The sequence below is a fragment of the Protopterus annectens genome, chromosome 4.part0, assembly GCF_019279795.1.
Source record: "Protopterus annectens isolate FY-2018-M chromosome 4.part0, PAN1.0, whole genome shotgun sequence".
Lineage (NCBI taxonomy): Eukaryota > Metazoa > Chordata > Ceratodontiformes > Protopteridae > Protopterus > Protopterus annectens.
Window position 1 is genome coordinate 1,441,779,169 of NC_056733.1, and position 24,098 is coordinate 1,441,803,266.

The window sequence follows — 24,098 nt, forward strand, 5'->3', positions numbered from 1 at the left end:
CATGGGCTCTTTCCCACCTATCTGTTGAAAAGAGAGGAATTTAAGGAATGGGTAGTACAGATTATTCAGGCGTTATTAGAGTACATCAAAATTTCTTCTAAAAATATAGCTAGGGACTGGAAGAAAATTAAAGTAGAGTTTAAAATTAAGGTGGAAATAAGAGAGAGATATGGTTAAGAAGTAGCAAGAATTATTTAGAGGGAATGACACATCTGACAGTATTGCAGAAAAGGGGGAATCTCACAGAACAAGAAGAGGAGCAATAGCAGAGTGCTAAGCAGAAAATAAAGGATTAAATCTATAAAATACAGGAGTTTAGAAAGACTGCTGTTTGCAACTATTTTTTGATAATAATCCCAAAGCACAAAAACTTTAGTGCAACGACTGAGGCAACACAAAGAAGAAAGGGTTGTCACCAAGCTTACGGAACCTATAACAAGGAAGATAAAAAGAGATTGTGTAGAGGTAGTAGAAATATTGTGACGGTCTGCATAGAGCAGAGACATATGGAGATCAAGAAAAGGTACAAATGGAAATGTTTATGGGAGAATTAAATATGCCAAGGTTAGAGGTAGATGAGGCTCAGTTACTAACAGTTAGGATAGAAGGAGAGGATGTATAACCAATCAACAGGAAAGTTCAAAGGAATAGATGGTATTCCTGTGAAAAGTTAGGAAGCTAGGAGGGAAAAAACTAAAAGATCTGGAAGGTTTTGTTTAACAGTATTTTAAACAGGAACAGAAGCACTAACATAATGGAAGAAAGTGGTGGTGGCTGTAATATCTAAAGAGGGTAAAGATCTTTCATATCCAGCTTCATAAAGGCCCATATCGATCCTAAACCATGATCATAAAGTGTTAATGTCTATAATGGCTAAAAGAATGACAAATGAGATGCCAACATTGATAAATATGGATCAGTGTGGTTTTTTTGGAGGGGAGGCAAACATTTTACAACATTAAGAGAACACTTTTGATCCAGAGGGAAGGTCAATGCAAGAAAATACCACTGTTGTTGTTGGGTCTTGATGAAGAGAAAGCATTTAACAGAGTAAGCTGGGAGTTTATGAGCAGGCAATGGAAGCACTTACATTCCGTGATAAAGTGAAAAGGTTGATTAGGAGGATATACGAGGGATTGCAGGCAAAAATTAAAGTGGGTAGGTTCCTCTCTGATAATTTCTGTTTGAGAAGAGGAACCATCAGGCATGTCCTCTTTTCCCTTTATTTGCACTATATTTAGAATCAAGAGAGACCCTGAAATTCAAGGATATAACTTGTATAGTATTCAAGAAAAACTGGCTGTATTTGCACATATTATTTTATACCTGAAGAAAAGGACATTTCAGTGTTGTGGAACATTTTGAAGCAGCTTCACATCTTTTCAGGATACAAAATGAATGAAGCTAAAACAAAGGCACTAGCAGCTGTAAATTATGTCCCCACACTAATTGGTTCAGCAACATCAATATTTTCTGGGACATGATAAAATTAACCACTTAGTAGTATGGATTAAAAAGGATTCTGGTATGGCAACTAAGGATATATAGGAAGAGATTAAACAAACGATAATACAAAAACTGAAAAACTGGAAGCTTGGTTATATGGCTAGCAAGATACAAGCAGTTAAAATATGTTTAGTCCCTTTAGTTTTATACACGTCAGGCATATTTTTATCACACAGAGAAGCTGTGGATAGTAATTAATAACGAGCTGAAGGATTTTATCTGGTAGGGGAAGACAAGAGTCAAGTGGGCTAAGTGGATTCTTCCAAGTGAACAAGGTTTTGGGATTACCCGATTTGAAGGAGTATTTAAGAGCTACACAGTTAAGGTTCCTACACATAGCATAAGCAGATACCTATAATTCAAAGTGGAAACAGATGAAGAAATGGCAGGAAGCTTAATAAACAAGCAGAGACTAGGATTTTGGATGCAGATCCTTAAGAATAACAATAACCATGTAGAATATTACGTTCATAAAATAGCAGAAAGTATTCAAAGAACTAAGCCAACACAGGGATGGAGAAAGGAGATTATGCCTATACGGATGACTGCAATTAGGGATACAGACAATAAGCAAGAGGGGCTGGAATTTATTGGAGAAAACTGGTGAAAGAACCAAGATATTAGAAGCAAATAATTAGACATGGAAAGGTAATAGAATGGGAAGAGACCAAGAATTTATTTGGACTGCAGGCTAGAGACTGCCTTTCCTATCAATGATTGATACCAGAGTACAGACAAAGAGAAAGAAATAGGGGGTCCTGAGCAAAAGACCAGCACTGGAAAAGTTTTTAGCAGACTGTAGAACAGAAGTTGCCACTAAGAATGGAATAATTATGACAATGAAGTATTTACAAATTATCATAATTATTCCATTCTTAATGGCAACTTTATCCAAGGTTTTATTAGCTGAAAGATAAGAAACTGTTGCTTGCAGAGTGTCAAAAGTTTTAGGACCTTCAGTAATAAATATTTTTATTCTTGCAGGGAACAGCAAGTGGACTTTAAGTTGTCTTTTTTTCAGTTCCTTTATCAGAGGGAGGCATTCTTTTCTTGCAGTTATAACATATATATAAAAAAAAAAAAAAAAAAAAAAAGAATGGAATAATTAGTACAGCATAAAAATGATTGCATCATAACTATAAACATCAATCAGAGGAGGTTAGAAAGGATTGGGAAGAGAGATTGGAAAAGCAATTGACAAAGAAACAATGGGGGCATATGTGTGTCTCCCAAATAGGCAATAAAGTCTAGAAGATTTAGTATCTTTGCTTGGAAGTGTTGGCATAAGTATGTTTATATCCCAAGTAGACTCCAAAGATTTGTTCCTCAGACGGACAGCAAATATTGGAGGTGTGATGAAAAGGAAAGAGTTAACTAGGAACATATTTTCACAGAGCATAATGAGTTGGCAGACTTTAAAGATTCCATGAAGACAGCTTTGTCAGAGATACTGGATGAGCATATTGGTGTAACTAAGGAAATAATTTTTTGAGCTATGATGCAGAACCACAATTGCCTAGACATAGTAAGGCCTTGCTCAGTCTAATTATGGTGGCTGCCAAAAAAAAGCAATTACTAGAAAATAGAAATCAAAGTCTAAACCAAATTTACTAGAAGTAGTGAATACAGTAAGAGATAAAACAACTAGAGCCGAGATCTTTAGAAAAGGGTACATGCAAATTACATCGGAAAAATGGGAATTGTGGGACCAATACATGCACAGGAGCAATGAGGTTTAAAAAAAGGCAAGATTTGAATGAGCTGTGTAATGTTCGACTGACAATAACTAGACAGATAAGTAGTTTTAGTTGCAAACATTATGTATTATGTCAGCATGGTTTGTTTTCATTTATATAAAATGTATGACTATTAAATTATCAAGTATGAAATAGGCAAAGATGTTTCTTATTTAAGAAAAAAAAAAGCCTAGACAGACCACTTTGCCATGAGCAAACATAGTAAAGCTGAAGGGAATTCAGCACATGGAGATGTGCTACAAACAGTGCAGAGAAGGGATTGCTCTGCTGGAGAAACAACAGGCCACCTCACAGAATCAACAAGATGGCCTGATCTTTACTACCAGACTCTTTTTTTGCACAGTGGATAAGCTCATGGGAGATTCCTGGACAGGAATGAATGGGCTGCAAGGCTCTCACCTTGCCAGGGGATATCCAGCTCCTGCTGTCATGGAACAAATGGGCTGACTGGGTGCAGGCAGAGGATTCATCGGGTTGATCTAGTGGGGCAGGGTTAAAATTCACTTCAAATAGATAGGCTACTACTGAGCTACAAGGGAGAGTTCTTTTATATTTATTTATTTCAATGATAAAGATGGAATATGCAGGAGAGAGTTATTGTATGACATTTTCTTGAGCCAGTCATGAACAGACACCCCTAACCATACAGTACAAGATATTTCATGTTCTCACACAAACAAGAACCCCTACATACTCTCTCTAGCCATTTTCTCTGTTTTACTGGTTCTGTTTTTCATTGAGTTGCAATAACTACATAAATTGTCTCAATTATGGATTTACATATAGTTTTATGAATGGACTGACTCATGGATGGTCTGACTCGAGGACATTTTTTTTTTTTTTTTTTTTTTTTTTTTTACACGTTATTGCTGTCAACACATTTTTGCCATTTTTAATTTCATTTCTGCGTTTGATGGAGGCAGTCAGTGTTTTTTTTTTTATTTCATGACTGTTGGTATGTTTACTTTTAGTGTGCACTGCATGATTTTAATTTTCTTTTTATTATAAATGATTAAAAGTTCTGACAATGTGGGCTGACTGGGTGATAATTCTAAGCACATCAAGAATTTATGATAAAATATCTGCATTTCAAGTAAGACTAGTATTCATTACACTTTTAGCACTGTCTATTGCTTTGTGTGCACACTCACAGAGGCATGTGGGTGTATGCAAGTTGATCATACTCGCATTAGATTGACTCCTAAACCCCCAACAAAATCTCATTGATCTCAAAATACTGGTAGCAAACTGCACATGCTCCAAAACCTAATCCTGGAGCATGAGTAAAATAACACATTCTTTTTTGCAGGGGAAAAGCCACCCAGCTCACCAATGTGGGAGAGTCAGTGGTGCAGTGGTAGGATTGTCGGCTCACAGCAAGATGTTCTCTTGTTTGATTCTTGGCTGGGGTGCCTTCTGTGTGGAGTCTGCATGCCCTCCCTGCATTCGTGTGGGTTTCCTCCAGGTGCTCCGGTTTCCTCACACATTAGCAAAGACATGCATCTGGAGAGTTTTTCACAGGGTCTCCACTGAAAATTGGCTTCATTCCAAGTCGGACTTTCCCGGTTAACAAATTATAAATAAATAAATATACCAACTCAGCGATCACACAATAGGAGGAAAGGACATAATCCCTTCCTTGCTATAAACAGCAATCTTGCACTGGTATGCCAACCAGTTGTCGATCATCTGTGGCCTACAAAATACCCAAATATCTGCTGACAAAATGCAAGTCTAGCAGTGAGAGAGAACACATACACACACACAAAGATTTTATAATGAATGGTCAACATGTTATTTGGTTGAAAGACAACACATCCAATAAATCATGTTGAATAGTCACTATATCTAAAATATCGACATTCAGTACATTGAAAAAGAAAACAATTTTCCTTCCCTGATGCACTACCCACACCAAGACCACAATCAGCTCAAATTTGTCTGAATAGTGGCAGCTTATAACAGATGGCATTATAAGGGTACTGGATGGCAACAGTCCGACTGACATAACGGCAATGTGACTATTTGAATCGGATATAAGAAGGCATCACAACTTATTTTATGGAGTAATAAGCACTGAAGAAGCTTGCATTTGAGTGAAAGCAGTATGCACTTGCTCTGTGAACAATAAAATGACTGCTTTTATCTGCTGGTCATTGTCTGCAAATTATATATACCAACTCCGATACCACACTACAGTGAGGAAAAGAGTACAATTCCCAATCCTCACTGTACCGCAATCTCCACTCAGAAGCATCAAACACTGGGAGACAAGTGCAGCAACTGTTTTGTTGATGTAAACTTTGGCAAAGTAAAGGTTCAGCAGTGTTGGGTTTCAAAGTACTTGTCTCAGTCACTGACATTTTGATAAAATGTAAATTCAATAATGTAAAAGGGGACCCATCTCTCTATATATAGATACATATAAATAGATATAAAAAATGTATAGTTATACACACACCCAAATATAATATATGCACACACACACACACACACACACACACACACACACACACACACACACACACACACACACACACACACACACACACACACACACACAGTGGTGGTGCTGCGGTAGCGTTGTCGCCTCACAGTAAGACGTTGTCTTGTTCGATTCTCAGCTAAAGCATCTTCTGCGTGGAGACATGCGTGAATGGGCGTACCTTCGTTGAAGGTTGTGCGTCAGGCCTGGCAAGTCAGTACGTAAAAATCTACTGCCAATCATTAGCGGACCGGAGTTCCGCTGTGGCGACCCCTAACCGAGAAAAGCCGAAAGATAAAACATGTGTGTGTGTGTATATATATATATATATATATATATATATATATATATATATATATATATATATATACACACACACACACACACACACACACACACACACACATGCATAATGTAATATACACACATACACTAAATGCACTCATGAATACATAGTTACACACACTTATTTCATCACTGAATGAAACAAATATGCCGATCTATTTTAATAGCCAATAAAAACTCAGTGAAATAAACCTAGAAGTTCCTAGAAGTAACACTTGTCTTTCTGTAATACCTGTTGCTAAAGAAAGACACATGTTTCTATCACTCACAGATGTATTAAAACATAAAAAGTTGTGCAAAGAGTACCAAGAGGAAGTAAAATGTTGGAAGCTTAGCAGACATCCTACATTTAATGTGAGGAATTACTTTTCAACAAATACATTTATAGTGCAAATAATTACTGTCAATAAATTCACTCAATCAACACATTTTACAGAGCAGTAGATTTTTTCTATGTGAGCAATTCAAAACGAAACAAATTACAAAACTATTATTTTACTTTTTAAACTGTAAGATTACTTTACTAACAAGTCCATAATGAATCAGATTGACAGATTATTTTCATATGACTCGGATGGATTATGCAAGGTCAGTTGTTGATAATACTGGCTTATCTATAGAAGTGGAAATTAATTGCATTTAGTCTACAGCCTTGAGTATTAACATGTAGCCAAGTCTTATTTCTAACATTTTTTTAATGAAGTGATTTCCTGACTGGCACAGTGTGAAGGACTGGAGTGAATTTCCAATCCCAGAAACAATGATTACCAAAAATGCAGTACTACACAAATCATAAAATGAAATAATCATACATACCAGTTGGGAGTCCTAAAGTGAAGTACTTATCTGGACCAGGATTAAACTGCACAATACGATTTCTGATGTATTTTGCAGACCATTCACTAGCTTGGTTATAGTCATCCAAAATGATTAACTTCATTGCGGGTCACTTAAATGTTGTGGATCCTGAAAAGAAACGCACATTCATAAGAAGTGCTTACCAGATTTTTAAAATCCAACTTTTTAATAATAATTAAAGATCTAGATATCTCTTGTAATTTAGGTGTACTGTGTGCAGCTTTATACAGCACCTTACTGTGGTCCACTGACTGTAAATGTCAGTGATGTGCCCCTATAGTCCACATTACCACAGATGGCAGTTGTGAAGTTTGTCTTCACAGGAAATGCATCATAAACCTGCAACCTGTGAAACCATTTTGCAATAGTTTCTCACTCGTGGCATATGTATGTTCCTTTGTTTTTCTTTCTTCAGACTGCAAACCCTATGTGTGTTATATTAAGGCACTTTGAAATCTGTAACAGAAATTGCAATGTGGAATTGCAGTTGTAAGCTGTCTTAAGTGACAGGAGAATCACATTTGTTCTTTTATGTAACAGAGACAAAAGAATGTACAAAAAAAAAAAACAACAGTAACGCTATTCTACTGGAAAATGCAGAGTTGCTACTGATTCAGGATAGAATTCATTGCATGAAATCCATAATGGGGGCAATCAGGAAACCGATCTAAAGAGCAGGTGTAAGCAGTTACCAGAAATATGTAAAATCCTGCGTTTACTTAGGTCTTCTCACACCCAGGAAAAACAAGTCAGTTACCAATGGTTAAGAAAATTAATAAGCTAAAATATGTTAAAACTGAAACAAGTGTTTTAAAGCTGTCATGCTATAGACCATAGTGTTGCAACATCTGTAAGCATTGCGATTCTGTGTCCCGCCTGTATAATCTTCTAGTAACTTACCTCACTTAAGGTTCAGTATTCTTTCAACTAAAAAGTCTGCTAGGTTATTTAGCAAGTATTAATTTTAAAAATTCAGTTTAAGTATTCAGTCTGTGCCATCAATATATTTTTTTCTTCTGTACAAACACATAGGCCAATACATATTTTACTTTTATCAGTATTGTCCAATTTCTTTATTATTTATTAAAGTGTTTTACTTATTCACTTTTAATACAGAATGATTATTTGAAAATACAGTACTATTTAGCACTACATATTGTAAAACTAATGCATTTGTCTCCAAACCTACACCACTTAGCACATTGCCAGTTCTACGACTACTTATCAAGAGTGCCCCTTCCAGCACAATAATCTAGGGTGGTGGCAGATCTACCTTGCCAGGATAAAAGCCCTGGATGATTTGAAAAGTCTACCAATCTTCTCAGGGAACCAGGTGTGCATAAAACTAATAGGTTACCATGGGCAAGGAACACTGGAAGGCACTGAAGTGCAAGGACATAGTACAGTAGACTACCTCTTACCTGGTCTCGCTGGGACCAGACCTTAGGCTGGATAAATGAATGCCTGGTTAATCAGAAAAAGCATACAAAATAGCATTTATAGGTTATAAATCCACTAGAACAACAGGATTTGTCTTAGTATGCATTTTTCTAATGAATATGAAGCCTAAAAATCAAATCTGTCATTTAGTGCAGAGGAGGCAGAATATTATCTTTTGCTAGGGCAGAAATTTGATGGCCGGTTAAAAAGAGGCTAGATAAGAGGGAGTCCACTGTAGTGAAAAGTGGGCCTGAAGTTCTAAGTCAAAGATTCAGTTTGAAAGCTGGTCAATCTTTTGTCCTATTCTGGATGTGGACGTTGAAAGCATATGTTCAGGACAACAACTGCAGACTCTAGTCCATTTTGCATTTCATGAAATGGTTAGTGAACCAAATTTATGTGCATCTCTTCTGCATTAACCTGCTGAGCGTAACTTGTGTGACTCAAGATAACACCCTTCCCCTGACCACCAGGTCTATTTGTAGGCAGTGGACTGATTCTAAGGGCCAAATCCCTGTTAGTTATATATCTGGTATTACGCTGTTTGCCAGTTGTGGGATTCAGACCCCTTGTGTCAGACCTTAGGCAGTACACTGGTGGTAATGGTTGAACACTGGAATTTATTTAGCCTGCAAACAGGTTTGTCACCAAAAGGAGTGTAATAAGAGTCACCGGTACAGGGTAGACAGTTTTATAGAGCAGATTTTATTTAAGTTAGAACAGCTCAGAAAACAAACAGAAATGTTCTTCTCTAACTAATATGCTAAGGTGTTATTATCACGGCTTCCCAGGAAGAGCAGGGAGTGCAAAGCTAAAGGATCGCTGCATGCCAGTATGTCAAAGAAAGACATAGTAGTGACTTTATATGCAGCTTGAACACAGCCCACTAAAACTGGAGACAGTCTAACAAGTGTACTGGATGTGCAGGTGGTAGACCAAGGACAATCCGATCCATCATGAGAGGACCTGAAACCACACCAGTAGTTAAAGAAGTCTCAACAGAGGCTGCAATGTCTAGAACCTGAAGCAGAGGAGAGAGACCGAGAGACAGAGAGAGAGAGAGAGAGAGAGAGAGAGAGAAGTAGGTCCAAAATAGAAAAGTACTGCCAAGATGAGTGAGAAATGATTATCCTTTGCAAGAGGCACAGAAGTCAGAGAGAGCAGAAAGCCAAACACTAGATGCCCAGGTCAATACAAAATTACCCTTCCCAATAAAAAAAAGAGGAGTAAGTGGAGTTTTCTAGTTTTATTCAGATATTTTGGAAGAGTGTACATTCAACACCAAGTTGACCAAGGGCAGTGGATGAGGTTATTAACTTCTCTGCTGACAGGAAGTTAGATGCATGTATATAGTTTAAAAACAATATTTACTTGTATGTTTTAAACAAACTGCTGAAGCATACAGAAAGAAATTAAGACAGAGCAAAAGAAAGGAAGAGGACAGTGCAAGTGACTATGTTGTAGAAAGCACCACTTATGTTTACAGGTGAGTGAGTGGATATAAGCAGAAGCATAGCTGGTTCAATTAGCATCCTGGGCCAGTGCTATGAACCAGCACCCAACCCCCTCAGCTCAAGTGGAAAAAAAAAAAAAAGCATGTCACTGTAATAGCTGTACAGGATTGGTTTATTACAGCTGGATCTACACCCCCCCCCCAAAAAAAAGAAAAATATCTTTAAAACACAGCTCTCTCTTTTAGTTAAAAAGGTTTTTGTTTTTACTTTGACAACTGTAACAAAGTGTTTGCTACACATGGAGTGCTACAGTGCTCAGATCTGACCACAAATGCAATACTGGATTTTAAAAGTTGTTATTGCACAACACTTTACACCTGAGGCAGTTGTCACTCTCGCCCTGCCCTATATGTATGCTACTGGAAAAAAGGTTCCCACTTCTGAAATGATTAAAGTTCTTTTGGTGAGGGAACATCTCTCAGTACTCTGCCTAAGGACATGATCTGTTTGACAGTCTGGAAGTGTAACACTGCTAAGGATATGGAGAGAAGACAGAGAGGAAAGGGAAGCTATCTAACAAGCAGGTTGCAACTGCAGAGGAAGGCGGTACTAAGCACTGCACAAGGATATAAAGGAATGCTTGCTGGGTAGCCCAAGCCATCAGTGCATGTTTCACAAGTAAAGGAGGATATCATGGGTTCAGTTACACACCCAGGTCAGAGGCTAGATGTTTTAATTTAGATCAAGAGAGGCATGTACAGTTATACTGTCCATGGCAGAGTCTGAAGTGGCAAGTAGGGCAAGCACTATGACACTAGTGGGTTGCCAGAAGACAAGTGCTGTACCAAACTACCACAAGACTTTATATCTAATCTTGATGGAGGAGAAAGAGACCATTGCCAAGATGAACACAGCTTCAGACCTAACTGTTAATAAGACTGCAGTGGTAAAAGAATGAGCAATACTTATATAGGCAGTATTCTCCAGTTAGGCATTTGGAAGAGAAGGGACACCTTTTCAGGTGCCACTGGCCAGAATTTATATGGATTGGGAAGTGGGCAAGGAAGAGAGAAAGTAGTTGTACTTGAGGATATCCCAGCAGATGTATTACAACAAGGAATGACAAACTGCAGTAATGTGTGTGTGTATATAACTGCAAACAACCACCAGGCATGGAGACAAACGTGGGGACAGCAGTTGGGGGGGGACCCATTAGGGACCCCTCCACCTTCAACTCAGGTTGCTGATGTGTCTATTTTAAAAGGGAGCTGATCAGTAGCAATGAGTCAGATACTAAGCCACAGCAGTTCAAATGTATTAGATTCCCCTTCAAGGGAAAAGTTAGAGGTAGTAGTCAGCCTGAATTCAGGGCACCACTAACCGAAGATACCAGTTTTTCTTTGGAAGTGCGGCTGGTAAGAGAGTCACCAAGAAGGATTTGAAGCAAGCTCATCTCTCAGACCAAAGTGTACAGGACTTGAAGGAGGTAACCGAAGAGTCCATATACTGGGAAAAAAAGCTTGGTGTACAGAATAACATTCCTCTGAAGGAGGGCTAGAAATTGACGTAATACAGCAATTGGTAATACCTACAGCTTACTAACAAATACTTCTGGCTAAATTCCATGGCATTCCTTTTGCAAACTATATTGCATAAACTATAGTAAAATATGGGTTTTACAGAACTTTTATTGGCCTGGTGTTGCAAGTGATGTGATAAATATGTTATCAGTACCTTTACCTGTTACTGAATAACTATTTCACAAAGGACCTACGGACATTGCAGGGTTTCTTACTACCTCAAGCTCCACAAGTAAGAAATATATCCTGGTCACTTTTGATTATGCAACTAGATATTCAAAGGCTGTGGCTATGGCAAATGTTCTTTTAGGCATTTTAGCAGGGTAGGCTTTCCTACAGATATATTGACACAGCTGCAAACTTCGTGTTAGATGTACCGGACTGGTTATGGAAGCATTGAGTTAAAGCATTCAAAGACTACTCCCAACTACCCACAGACCAATGGCATTGTGAAGAGGATTTGCTTTACAATGAAGACCACATTAAGGGCATTTGCAAACAAGGTCAAGCAGGTGTAGAATGAATACCTGCCTCATCCTCTTGCATGCAAGGAGATTTCCCATGATCCCATAGTCTTTTTGGTCACAGGGTCAGGGGCCCCTGTATTTAATATATGAGCAGTGGGAACGTGTGTGTGATTCCTAGGAGGAAGGGTCTGTTGTGGTGTACGTCTTGCACTTCAGGACTAAGCTTAGTCAGCTCACAGGGATCACCTGGCACAAGTACAACAGCAGCAAATGTCAGACACGAAACAGAAGCACAAATTCAACTTCTACCATGTTAGCATGATAAAACCCTACTATAACAATATTCAGTAACTACAGTGGGGGGGGGGTCTACTTCACATAATCGAACCAGATTTCTCCAAAACTCTTTTTGTAGAGATGGAAAAGAGTGAACGTTCACATCAGCGAAAAATTCCAGAGGCAAAGAAAGCAGTTGGCCAATGTTAGGAAACTGCCCCTTTCCCCACTGTAGTGCGATCTCGAATTTGGTATATAGTTGGGGGAGTTAGGGGTGTATGGGGGTGTGGCCCCCCACCTGGATGGGTTTGACATACTGCAGTGTGCCATTCGTAAGGTGGCCAAGTGCTTCCTTTCCCTGTGGTATTTTTTGCCGATTTAAACTTTCACTTTATTGAACATTCGCTCTTTTTGTCTCTACAAAAAGTTTTGCCGAGGTGTAGTTCAATTATGTGACACAGACACACAGTGGGATGCTGAAGAAATCAGAAGATCTGGTAGTAGATCTCCTCAGTGAGGCTTCTTCTGACACCTCAATGGATCAGGTAGGCTGAACTCGGCTTGTTCTCTAATTGTATTATGTGCATTCATTTTAAAAAGTAACAAACTTTAGACAGATCTTGCCGAGTCAGGCAACACATAGCTAAAGTCAGTGTGTACACATTTATGACTTAATGCCCTGTTTAAACAAATGTACATTGATAGTTATACATACTTTCCCTTGATACTATATGACTTATTTTAAAAAGGTGAACAGACGGTTAGAAAAATGTTACTCAATCAGGCAGCACACAGTCCAAAGTTATTAGAACACAGCCATGGTTAATATTTACATTTTTAGGACTATGATTATACAAAACCAAGATCAGCACATCTTACTTATCTGCATTCCATGTTCTACACCTACACACATTCAGTAAAACAGTACACAAGGGTCAGGTGCCATTTCAGCATGTTCTGAACCACTATCTCTATTAACTTATCTGCATTCAATGTTCTACACTTACAGACATTCAGTAAAACAGTACAGAAGGGCAGGTGCCACTTCAGCATGTTCTGAACCATCATCTCCATTAGGAATGTCTTGCCTTACAAGCCAAAATCCAAGGTGAACATTTAAATAAATTACTTGTATAATAAGGGAAAGCTCCCACTCCCAAGGGAAAATTGTTTTAGTATCTACGTTAAAGCAACTGCTTATTTCATCATCATGTTCATACTATCAGTGTACACTTATAACTATGGTTTCATATCCCCAGAGTATCAGACACTATGCTTTAAGATAGAATTTCAGCTCAGTAGTGGACATAAGGATGGCCCTGCAATAGGCACTGCATTTAGTTCTCCTAGTTGCACAGCACTGTCGCAATATTCATAATACTTACCAAATGCAGAGAACCTCATATCCACAGGTAAAATAACCACATACAAGCAGTTTTATAAGCATTCAGCTATAAGAGACTTAATGACTCAATATTAAAACTTTGGAGAAAAATGCTCAGAGTTTGGAAGAGGAAGAAGTGGAATACTGTACTGGCTTCAGATCAAATATTCAAAAGTATGAAATTCAGGAAAAGTGAGTCACAGACTGAAACATTTCAGTCAGCAATGGCCGGCAGGCATGATCGGCTAGTTAAAGGAATGAAAAACATTTGTTGCAGCCTGATTATCATCTCCCTTTCATTAATTTCCACATGGGTAAAGACGGCATTCCAGATAAATCTAACACACACATGATCCCATTTATTCAAACATGTGCATGGCACATGAACATTTTTTTAAACATGTGCATGGCCCATGAACAACCAAAGGAGTGAGGGAGGAAAGATCTGTGGTGGAACAGGCCACATCTTTGAATACAGCATGTGGAATCAAGAAGGCATCCTGTTAAAATATAATTTTCCTATGACGTGTAGGGACATTCACTGAGAGGATTTCACAAACCTACAATGATCCAGTCTAGAGAAGTATGCTAGTCACAGTTATTGACCCTTGAAAGTACGTCGGTAAATTATTTAGAAACTCTTTACTGTAGTATGCAACCCTCCTTCCCCACACATCTGGTTGCTGTCATCACAAGGGTCCAGTCATCCAAGGACAAAAACAAGTAAATCTTACTGTCTGCCCCTCCCTTCTTTCCAGCAGTGTACAAGGCCAACATCTCTGCCCAAGCTCACAGTCCTTATTCAGGGGCCTTGGTCGCTATTTACAGCCACATTCCATGATTAAAGCTATTGGGGTCAACTTTAGGATAATGTGGGTACCCAATTCACCAGTGAGTATGATCAATAAATGCATTATTCTTTTCTTCCCCAAAGGATCACCAATCCCCCCATCCATTACTGAACAAGCCTACCCTCATGTCTACTTTTCAGAGCTGCAAGACCTCTCATGAAAATTATACATCTACATAACGGAGGAAAACTGCAAACTTATATTAAAACCAGAATGTACATCTCAATTTATTTTCTGTTTTCCAAAGATTTTCAAGTTTAGGGTCATACCTTATCCATTTCTCAGTATCTGAACTTCAAATTTTTATGCATGGGATGTGCCAGGATTAACAACTGTAGTAAAACAGCAACTCCATGTAAAAGGATAATTTTCAGAAGTCAGTGTGTAAAATTACCTCCTATGCAGGAACTGAATTTTCCCTTATTTTACGAAGTGACGAAAGTTCATCAACACAAATACCCAGAAATTTGTATTCATAAAATTTACAACAAAAAGTTAGAAGCCTGTATTTAAAAGACCACTACAGGGAAATGCTGAAAAAATACATTTTTCTTATCTTACCATGAACTTCTATATAAAGCCAAACCTGCTAGCAGCACCACAATGACTACTTATTTTGAATTTTAACTGTTTCCTAAGCCTGAAGGCCCTCGTGGGGGGAGGGGGCAGACAAGCTGATGTGATCTTATTTTTTTTTAGAAAGTTATTTCTTGCCCATAATGCACTGTCAGACTGCAGATGATAAGATTATAATGCTTTACTCTGCACGGTCAAATCCCAGTCCCAGTCATGCATAGCATAAGCAGTGAGAAATACTGACAGGTTTAAGAACCCTCAGTAAAAACTCAGTGACGTTTTTGCAATAACTCATGTATGTGTTTCTTACATATGTACATTTTATGAAAATTTCTAAAAAAATAAATAACAGCCTTTTTAAAAGGGATATTTTGTGAATTTCATTCTATCATCCTTCTGGAGTTTGCCAGAGAGTGTTGCATTTCTTGGCAGGTAATTAGTGAAGTTGTTACATGTAGTTATCAGGTTTATTCATCTTCAAATTTTACAGTCCTATGAAAGGGAAACAAAAAGAATATAGCTTTTTTGTGACAATAATAGCACAGACTCAAAGAGTTGTGAATTTTCAGTCTGAACAGCTTTAGGACACTAAAGCTTAAAGTTGCAGCTGCCCCATCCCCCTCTAACACATTCAGTAAAGTTTCTGAAAGAGCTCCAATATTGCCTTTACTTGACTGGATGCCTCTCCAGCTAGCCTACTATTTCCAGAACAGATCGACTGTCACCAACTTTTATTCAAGACTTGGACAGGCATGAACTGTGAGCTTTTCTTTTCATCAGAAAGGCAAGAGAATTCAATTATTTTAATTCCGCTTAAATATTTAATTTGCACTTAGTGACCTGTGTGGTGATACTACTTTATACTTTTCTGCTCTGTTCCAACTGTTTCCGTTTTTTAGTTTATTCTGAGACCTTAGTCTTGTATTTTAATTAGCAGCTGTAGGAAGATTGTGTTTCTGCATTATTCTGCACTTAACTTTTACAAGTAATTCTACTTGTGGAAATGTATCTATTTGTACCCCCAAATTCCACCCACCCCCAGAGCACATGACGTTCTATTTCCAAGTAATTCTACTTGTGGAAAAGTATCTATTTGTACCCCCAAATTCCACCCACCCCCAGAGCACATGACGTTCTACTTCCATAGCCACACCTCCAACCAATAGCCTACATTATCTCATTAAACAATTAAATACTTCACCCCTGTTTTTTGCCTTCCTCTCCCCAATTTCCCAAGCAGCTGCACCACTTCACTGGCCTACTCTACATCCCAATTGACCTGTTTAACCTATCTTATACGCCTCACAATGACTAGCCCCAGCAGGCCAACACACTTACTCCTCTAGTCTGTAGGTCTTACCTCTCTACTAATATCTTACAGCTTAAGCTACTATGAAGCCCTAAGCTTTACTAGATTTCAACACCCTACAAGGCAAACAAGCCCATTCTCTCTTACAGCTTTTCACACCCATATTAACATAACATCCTCCTCATCCTACCTTCTTCCACAGTTTCCCAGATTATCCCATACTAAATATTTCCAAATCAAAAAAGAATACCCTATATTCTTTAAAGTCTTCAAACTTAAATATAATCAACTAGGTCTACTTCAACACTGTGACATTCATCCAAACCCAGGTCCTTACACTACCACTACTGATTCCACATCAGCCAATATTTCCCCTTCTAACAACCCCACCAAAACCCTAAACTCTCTCTTTATAGGCCACCTTAACATACGTAGCTTAAACAATAAAAATTACCCAACTTCATGCCCTATTAGACACCTATTCTTTTGACATCTTATGCCTAACAAACTTTGCTCAAACCCATAACTAAAGACAACAATATAATTCCACCAGGGTATAACATACTTCGACCTGACCGTCTAAATAAAAAGGGTGGTGGGGTGGCTTTACTGTTTAAATCTTAACTGAAGGTCACCTCAATAGACATTCATCCACCATCACCTACAAATTTCGAGATTTTAACCTCTAAGCTCCAAATAAATGCTAACAAATCCATATACATTATTTACTCATATATCCCCCCAGGAAATAATATTAACACTCTTGGAAATACCCTTAGCTGGCTCTCACGGATGCTCCCACAAGAAACCATACTCCTTGGTGATTTTAATAGACTGGAATGGTTGTACCTCTCCCAAACCCACTACTCATATAAACCTATTTGGCTTTCACCAAACCATAACATTCCCTACCAGGACCCACAAACCTAGCAAGAAACAAACTACCTTAGATTGGATACTAGTTAACAGCAACCCCCTCAATTACAAATCCGGCATACTTCCCAATGAAATTAGTGACCATTCCCTTACCTTCATAACTAGAAAAAAGACCACCATTCCCAATGAAACAATACTTAGACCAACCCGGAACAAAAAAATTTCAACCCAGTGAACTTCCAAGCAGAGCTCAAAGCATGCAACTGGTCACCCCTAAAATGCCTGCCTCTTGACAAAGCAGTCTCTTTCTTGAACAACAAAAGTCTGCAAATCCTTGATAACCATGCTCCCTCATGTACTGTCAGAACTAAAAACAAACCTGCTCCCTGGCTCTCTAATGAGACTAGGCACAGCATTAGACTGAGAAATAAAATCTGGTCCAAATGGAGGAAAACAAAAAACCCAATAAAGCACTTAAACTTTAGACAGCTTCGAAATGCCACAAAAAGAGCAAACCCAACAGCAAAACCCACAAAAGTTCTGGTCAGGAATCAACAAACTGCTTCATCCAGGTCACTCCAAAACTCCTACCCCCTATAACCTATCTCAAAGCCCTCCCAACCAAATTGCTGACACTTTTAATAAATTTTTCTCTGAAACTGTCCATTCCCTAGCTAACACCTTACCACCTGGCACCACCACAGAATCTCCTCCGCTGACCAATCTACCCCAAACTTTTCATCTCCAGCCCATTCCCACATCCCTCATTTCACACTCTACTTCTTAAAACTAAAACCATGTACACCATCAGTTGATCTCCTCCCAGCTGAATACCTGCAAATTGCAGCAGGAGTACTAGTATACCCAATCTCCGTCCTAATAAATAGAACCATTACTGAATCCTACATCCCATCTCTCTGGAAAATTTCACATATTATCCCCTTGCATAAGGGAGGCAACTCAAATGAACTCTCAAACTTCCGCCCTATAGCCTTCCTCTCACCCCCAGCAAAAGTTACGGAAAGATGTATTCACCATCAACTACTGCATCACCTCCTTGAAAATAACCTATTACTGGACTGCCAACACGGTTTCAGGCCTTTCCACAGCACTCCCACTGCACTCCTATCCTTTACTGACTGCATTAATAAAAATAGAAATAGTAACCTGCTCTCTTCAGCTCTCTTTATAGACCTCTCCAAAGCCTTTGATATGGTGAACCACCATTTACTATCAAATATTCTCACATCTCTCAATTACTATCAAATATTCTCACATCTCTTTCAGTTGATACTCAAGCAGTTAAATGGTTTTATTCATACCTTGAAAATAGACAACAAGCAGTGTGCTGGGAGAACAACTTATCCTCCCAGCTCCCGATCACTCTTGGAGTCCCACAAGGATCTATTTTGGGTCCACTCCTCTCTAGTATTTTCATTAATGATCTGAAAACCTCCTTTCCCAACAGGACACAAACTGTACTCACCTTAGTGGAAAAACGGTTCCACCAACGGTGTCTCCTCTTGAACCCCCCAAAAAAAACAAAACTACTACTGTTTATGCCCACATAGAAGACCCCTCCACTCAGTCTCTTACTTACCTCTAATAATGGTACTGTCATCACTCCTGACACTACCACTAAACTCCTAGGTGTAACAATAGATAATAATCTCAACTTTGACACACACATTAACCTATTAAATCTGTAAATAGAAAACTTGGTTTCCTGTATAAACTCAAACCATTTCTCACAGCCTCAGCCAAGATTACTATTGCTCAAACTTACCTGATTTCGACCCATCTCTATGCCTCCCCATATACACAAACCTAACCAAAAGCAATTCAAATAAACTGGCAACTTCTTACAACATAGCCAGATTTGCCACGGGTACCCCATTTAGAACCCACCACTGCCAAAATCTAAAACTACTAGGATGGCTGGAAATACAATATCAGCTACTCTACCAGCAACTCACCTTTATCCATAAGATCTTACACCATCCCACAAATACACCTATACTCGGTAACCTCCTCAATTCTTACCAAAACCTTCCAACCCTACGTCAATTCTTATCAAAACCTTCCAACCCTACATTCCGCAAACAGGTTACAAGTAGCCACCTGAAAATCTAAAAACAAATTAGGGGACTGTGTATTCTAACTCTGTTGGTAAAACTTGGAACAAACTCCCAACTGAACTAACTTCTACTACCATCAACCCATCTTTTCAGGAACCAATTAAGAATTTTCTTAAAATCCCAATGGCTTTGCCCATGCACCAAGACCGACTGATACTATCTTCCCTTGCCTTTAGCCTTTTTTACATCAATTCTTTTACCTTTGCTAGTGGTCTCTCTTCTAAAAATATAAATAACTTGCTCTCTTCATAACCATCACTGTGCTGTGTCAACTTCCTTGACACAATATGTTAACTGACTAATGCTTATATTTGTCTATGCTAACTGTTGCTCCAAATGACTGAAACCAAAATCTTCATAGTGTTACCCTATCTGCTAACTGCTGCTGAAATAACAAGTGTACGTGAATGTATAGTTATCCAATTGTTTTTGAATGTATAGTTATCCAATTGTTTTTGAATGTATAGTTATCCATTTCCATTTTGTATAAACTGTTCTTTTCTCCTCGGGCCTCTACTGAAAATGGACATGCATCCAGTTAGACTAGCCCGGTCAACAAATGTAAAATAAATAAATTGTATTTTAAACCCTGCTGGGCCATGGTCTTGTAGTTTAAATCACAGTTGTGGCAGAACTGTACCCTACTACTGCCATATTTATGCCTTAGTCATTTATTACTGCATTTGTCCATAAACCCTGTTACTGGTAAATTTCTGTAGAGTCTGGAGCCTTAAACTATAGAAGTCCAATAGTGAGAGAACTGTATCTGCTCCAGTTTGTGAGTCAGTGCTTTTATATTCCGTTTATAATTTGTCTGCTTAAAGTTGCATTCTGCATCTGCTACATCTTTACATTAAGCTAAAATTTCTGAAAAGGCTCAATATTGCCTTTATTTGATGGATACCTCCCTAGCTAGTCTGATATATCCAGCATTATATATAAGCTATTTATGTACTCTTCCCACGTATTGTTTTCCATGGATCCATGATACAAACCAGTATCGCTCGAGTAAACCTCCTTTACTACATACCGTCTCCTGCTCGTTTTCCAGGAGCTCAGCAAAACTTGGAGTCCTAGTCTGTATCCAGTGCCACTCATGCAAAGCTATATACCCTTTGATTGCTCAAGTTATCTTAGGTGATCTCTACCATTTCCTGCTTTTATGTCTGCATTTCACTGGATTTTTTGTAAAGAAAATGCTCTTCCTGTCACTGTCACTGTTACTGCTGTAAGGCTAACTTGAAATTTTCTTCAGCAAGGGATTTCCAGCTAGTTGTTTAATTAGATTGTGGTAGCATTACACTTGTGGGTCTCTTCTACTGTATTTTTACATTAGGAGGACGGGTTTATTCATCTTTTGACAGGAGGTGTTTTCCTTGTCTGAGTTGGAAATACACAAAAAGGAATCGTAGTGTAGTCATTTTATTTGCCAGAGGGCTCATTAGTTAGCTGCACTGGGGATTGTGCAAACATAATGGTATTGAAGTGGCTGATAAACACCAGAAACATGAGCCACAAAGCATCATAGAAAATGATGAAGTTTATATCACATGGCATCACCCACTACAGACAGTTCAAAAAATAGAAAACCAGACATATTAGTCCATGAAAAGAAGATAAAAGTAGCATTAATTATTGCGTATGAAGAGATACAAAGTCATAAAATACCAGATTTGCAGGTGGAAATAAAAGCAATGTGGAAGAAGGATACCCAGACAGTTCCAGGTCTTACAAAAAAGAATTTATAATCATACTTGGATATGTTACCAATACATATAACCCCATACGAATTGCAGAAGTGATTACTGGGCACATTGCGGGTGCTGCAAAGAGCACTTTTGGCCAACATCAAAGACTGAACTTCATTAACTTTAATCATACTTTGACTTCAGAATGGGGTCCATTCCTGTCATGGTATGGTCCATTCCTGTCATGGTATTAGAAATTCAAAAGACTTGGGGGGGGGGGGGTGAAACCTACACAGTATGTGAGATGTGTATGTACATAACACTGGTGGCTAAATTTTCACATACAAGTGCATATCAGGTTGCTGAAACCATGCACACAACACCAGACTCACACAGCACACAACACACAAAAGTAGACTAACATATGCTGAGGCACATAAAAGCAATCTTCCTAAAACAACCAAGATCACCTAGACCACCTATTGTCAAAGCTATGCCTCTGCAAGCCCAAAGGCTATCAGAAAAAAACACCACCTAACATTACAAATAGTGGCACTCTTAGCAAAGCCCAGAGCACTAAGCCCCTAAGGCAAGCAAACACACTTCCCAGGACCTTCATCATAGGGAACTCCATTGTAAGATATACTGACGCCCCTCTAACAGAGCTTAACAAGCAGGAGATAACTGTTAGTTGCTTATCTGGAGGCAGGATCTGCCAAATTATACATGCACTCTATTCATTATGTCACAGGTACCAGTATAATTCCATCATAGTCCATCTCGGTCTAAATGACCTGAGATGTACCTTCCTGCACTATATGAAAAAAGATATTACGGAGCTTTCAGACTATGTGTCTGAGGCTGGTTTGAGCTTAGCACTGACCAGCATGTTACCATCACTGAGGATGATGCCACAGTATGAGCAAAAAATGATGGATTTCAACAACTGGCTGTTTTTTTGGTGTCATTCTAAGGGGATCCAATATTTGTCAGCTTGGGAAGACATGGTCAACACATCACATTGCTTTGCCAAGGGTGATTTATATCTTCCGCCTCCAGGCTTTCGAATACGGTCTAAAATTGTATCCACCCCCATAGTGCCTTTTTAGGCAATGTCAAATTTGACAAACTTACTGACACAGCAAAACTGAACCTCAGGATATTGCTGCTCAAGGCCCAGAAGCTAAAAACTACACTCCCTCCAAGCTCTCCTCACACTTGAGGATGTAGACATCTATGCAGTTACAGAGACATAGTTTAAAGTGGTACAGAGTACCCCTCACACTGCAAGGTTTCAGTGCCTTCCACACTTTTAGACCAGTAGCTGCACGCACAAGGGCTAAAGGTGGAGGTCTCTCAATATACATCAATACCAACAAGCATACCTCTATGGTGGTCAAACAGGATGACATGCTAGAGTTCCTCCACATGCAAATCATCACAGACAAAATTCCATACTGTATCCTAGCCAGCTACAGGTCACTCTCTATGTCCCATGAAGCTCACAATGCATAGTGGGACCTACTGAAAACATTTACAATCCAACCCAACACCCTACTCATTGGAGACTTTAATTACCCATCTATAGCCTGGGAATCCTACACAGCCTCAAATCTACAGGTACAGAGATTTCTGGACTTCATAAAAACAAACATTGACCCAACAGTGAATATGCCCAATAGAGGCTCCAACATACTGGACCTTGGGCTCACAAATCTGGGAGAAAGCTGCACCCCCCCCCCCAACCATGTCTCTCCTTCCCTGGTAAGATCAGACCATAAAGTTGTCTCCTTTGAAATCAAAATCAATAATACCATTAAAACCAGTAATAGGAACTATTCCAAGGCAAATTACCTTTTATTAAGTGGTGGTTTGTCAAAAGTCAATGCCCCTACAAACCCCAAGTAAACACCACCCTATGCTAAATTGCTCTCAGAAGCTCTGTAAAACATGGCAATGGCTGCAAACAGGCTGCTGTATCTACGAGAAGCAAGCCCAGGACTAGCCTCAGAAACAAACTGCCCTGGCGGCGTCAAAAATTAAACAGGATATACAACAAAGGAAAAAATTATGGCAAAAATCAATAAGGGTAATTCCCATAAAAAACTTATCATTAAAGTAAATAGGCAACTAAGAGAGCCAATTGGGTCAAGCAAAGTCAACTTTGAGGTTAAGATAACCACCAGGTAAAAGATAACTACAAGGCCTTCTACACCTATGTCACAAACCTCAAGGGTAGCACATAGCAGTGTGCTGATGTGGTGTTAATGGTGCCACATTCACCAAGCCCAGTATGTTAGTGGACAAATTCAGTTCCAACTTTACCCCCCCCCACCCCCAACCATCCTCCCAAAAAATACCCCTCAAACATTATCCCTCCAACTATAACTAGGGAGCATGTAGTGACTGCACTCACTAAAGCCATTAACATGGCCTCAAAGGGCCCTGATAACATCCCAGGCTTTGTGCCACATGAATGGAGGATTGTGATGGGCATCCTCCTTTATAAAGGAAGGACCTTTAACAGATCCTGAAAACTACAGACCCATCAGTCTGGCTAGTCTTATTTGTAGAGCCATGGAAATTAACAAGGGCATAGGAGACCTCCAGACATTAGATCTATCCCAGTTTTTGGATCTATCCTAGTTTGGCTTTGTCAAAAAAAAGATCATATTTACTGAATCTGGTGGACTTCTTTGAAAAGATCACAAAGGCAATGGATGTGGAGAAAAAAGTGCATAATGCCTACCTAATCTGGCTAAAGCATCTGATACAATACCACAATGGTGCATTCTCAACAAACTTATGGAACTAGGTATAAAACCCTTTATAACATGCTGGATACCTATATGGCTCACAGATAGGACCCAGGAGGTTAGAATCAGTGAGGTCACCTCTGGAAAGAGGCCACTCATCAGTTAAAGCCCACAGGACCCTGTGCTAGGCCCACTCCTCTTTGGCATCTATTTCTTGGTTGCCAAAGCCAATATAAAAGGCCTCTAACTAACCAAGTTCATGGATGACTGCAAACTGGGATAAGTCAATGAATCCCTACAAGACAAGAAGATCCTTCAGGGAGGTCTAACACACAAACACTTAGTGTCAAAG

At 38.9% G+C, this 24,098-nt stretch overlaps 1 protein-coding gene across 1 annotated transcript in view; it reads right to left on the bottom strand.

Moving 5' to 3' along the window:
- LOC122799902 (glucosamine-6-phosphate isomerase 1) overlaps positions 1-24,098 on the bottom strand; it is a 344,019-nt gene that overhangs the window by 277,158 nt on the left and 42,763 nt on the right. Inside the window, exon 2 of the mRNA XM_044069285.1 lies at positions 6,910-7,059. Within this exon, the coding sequence (XP_043925220.1) occupies positions 6,910-7,033 (124 nt within the window). The 5' untranslated portion in view covers positions 7,034-7,059. The remainder of the gene's footprint in view (positions 1-6,909; positions 7,060-24,098) is intronic.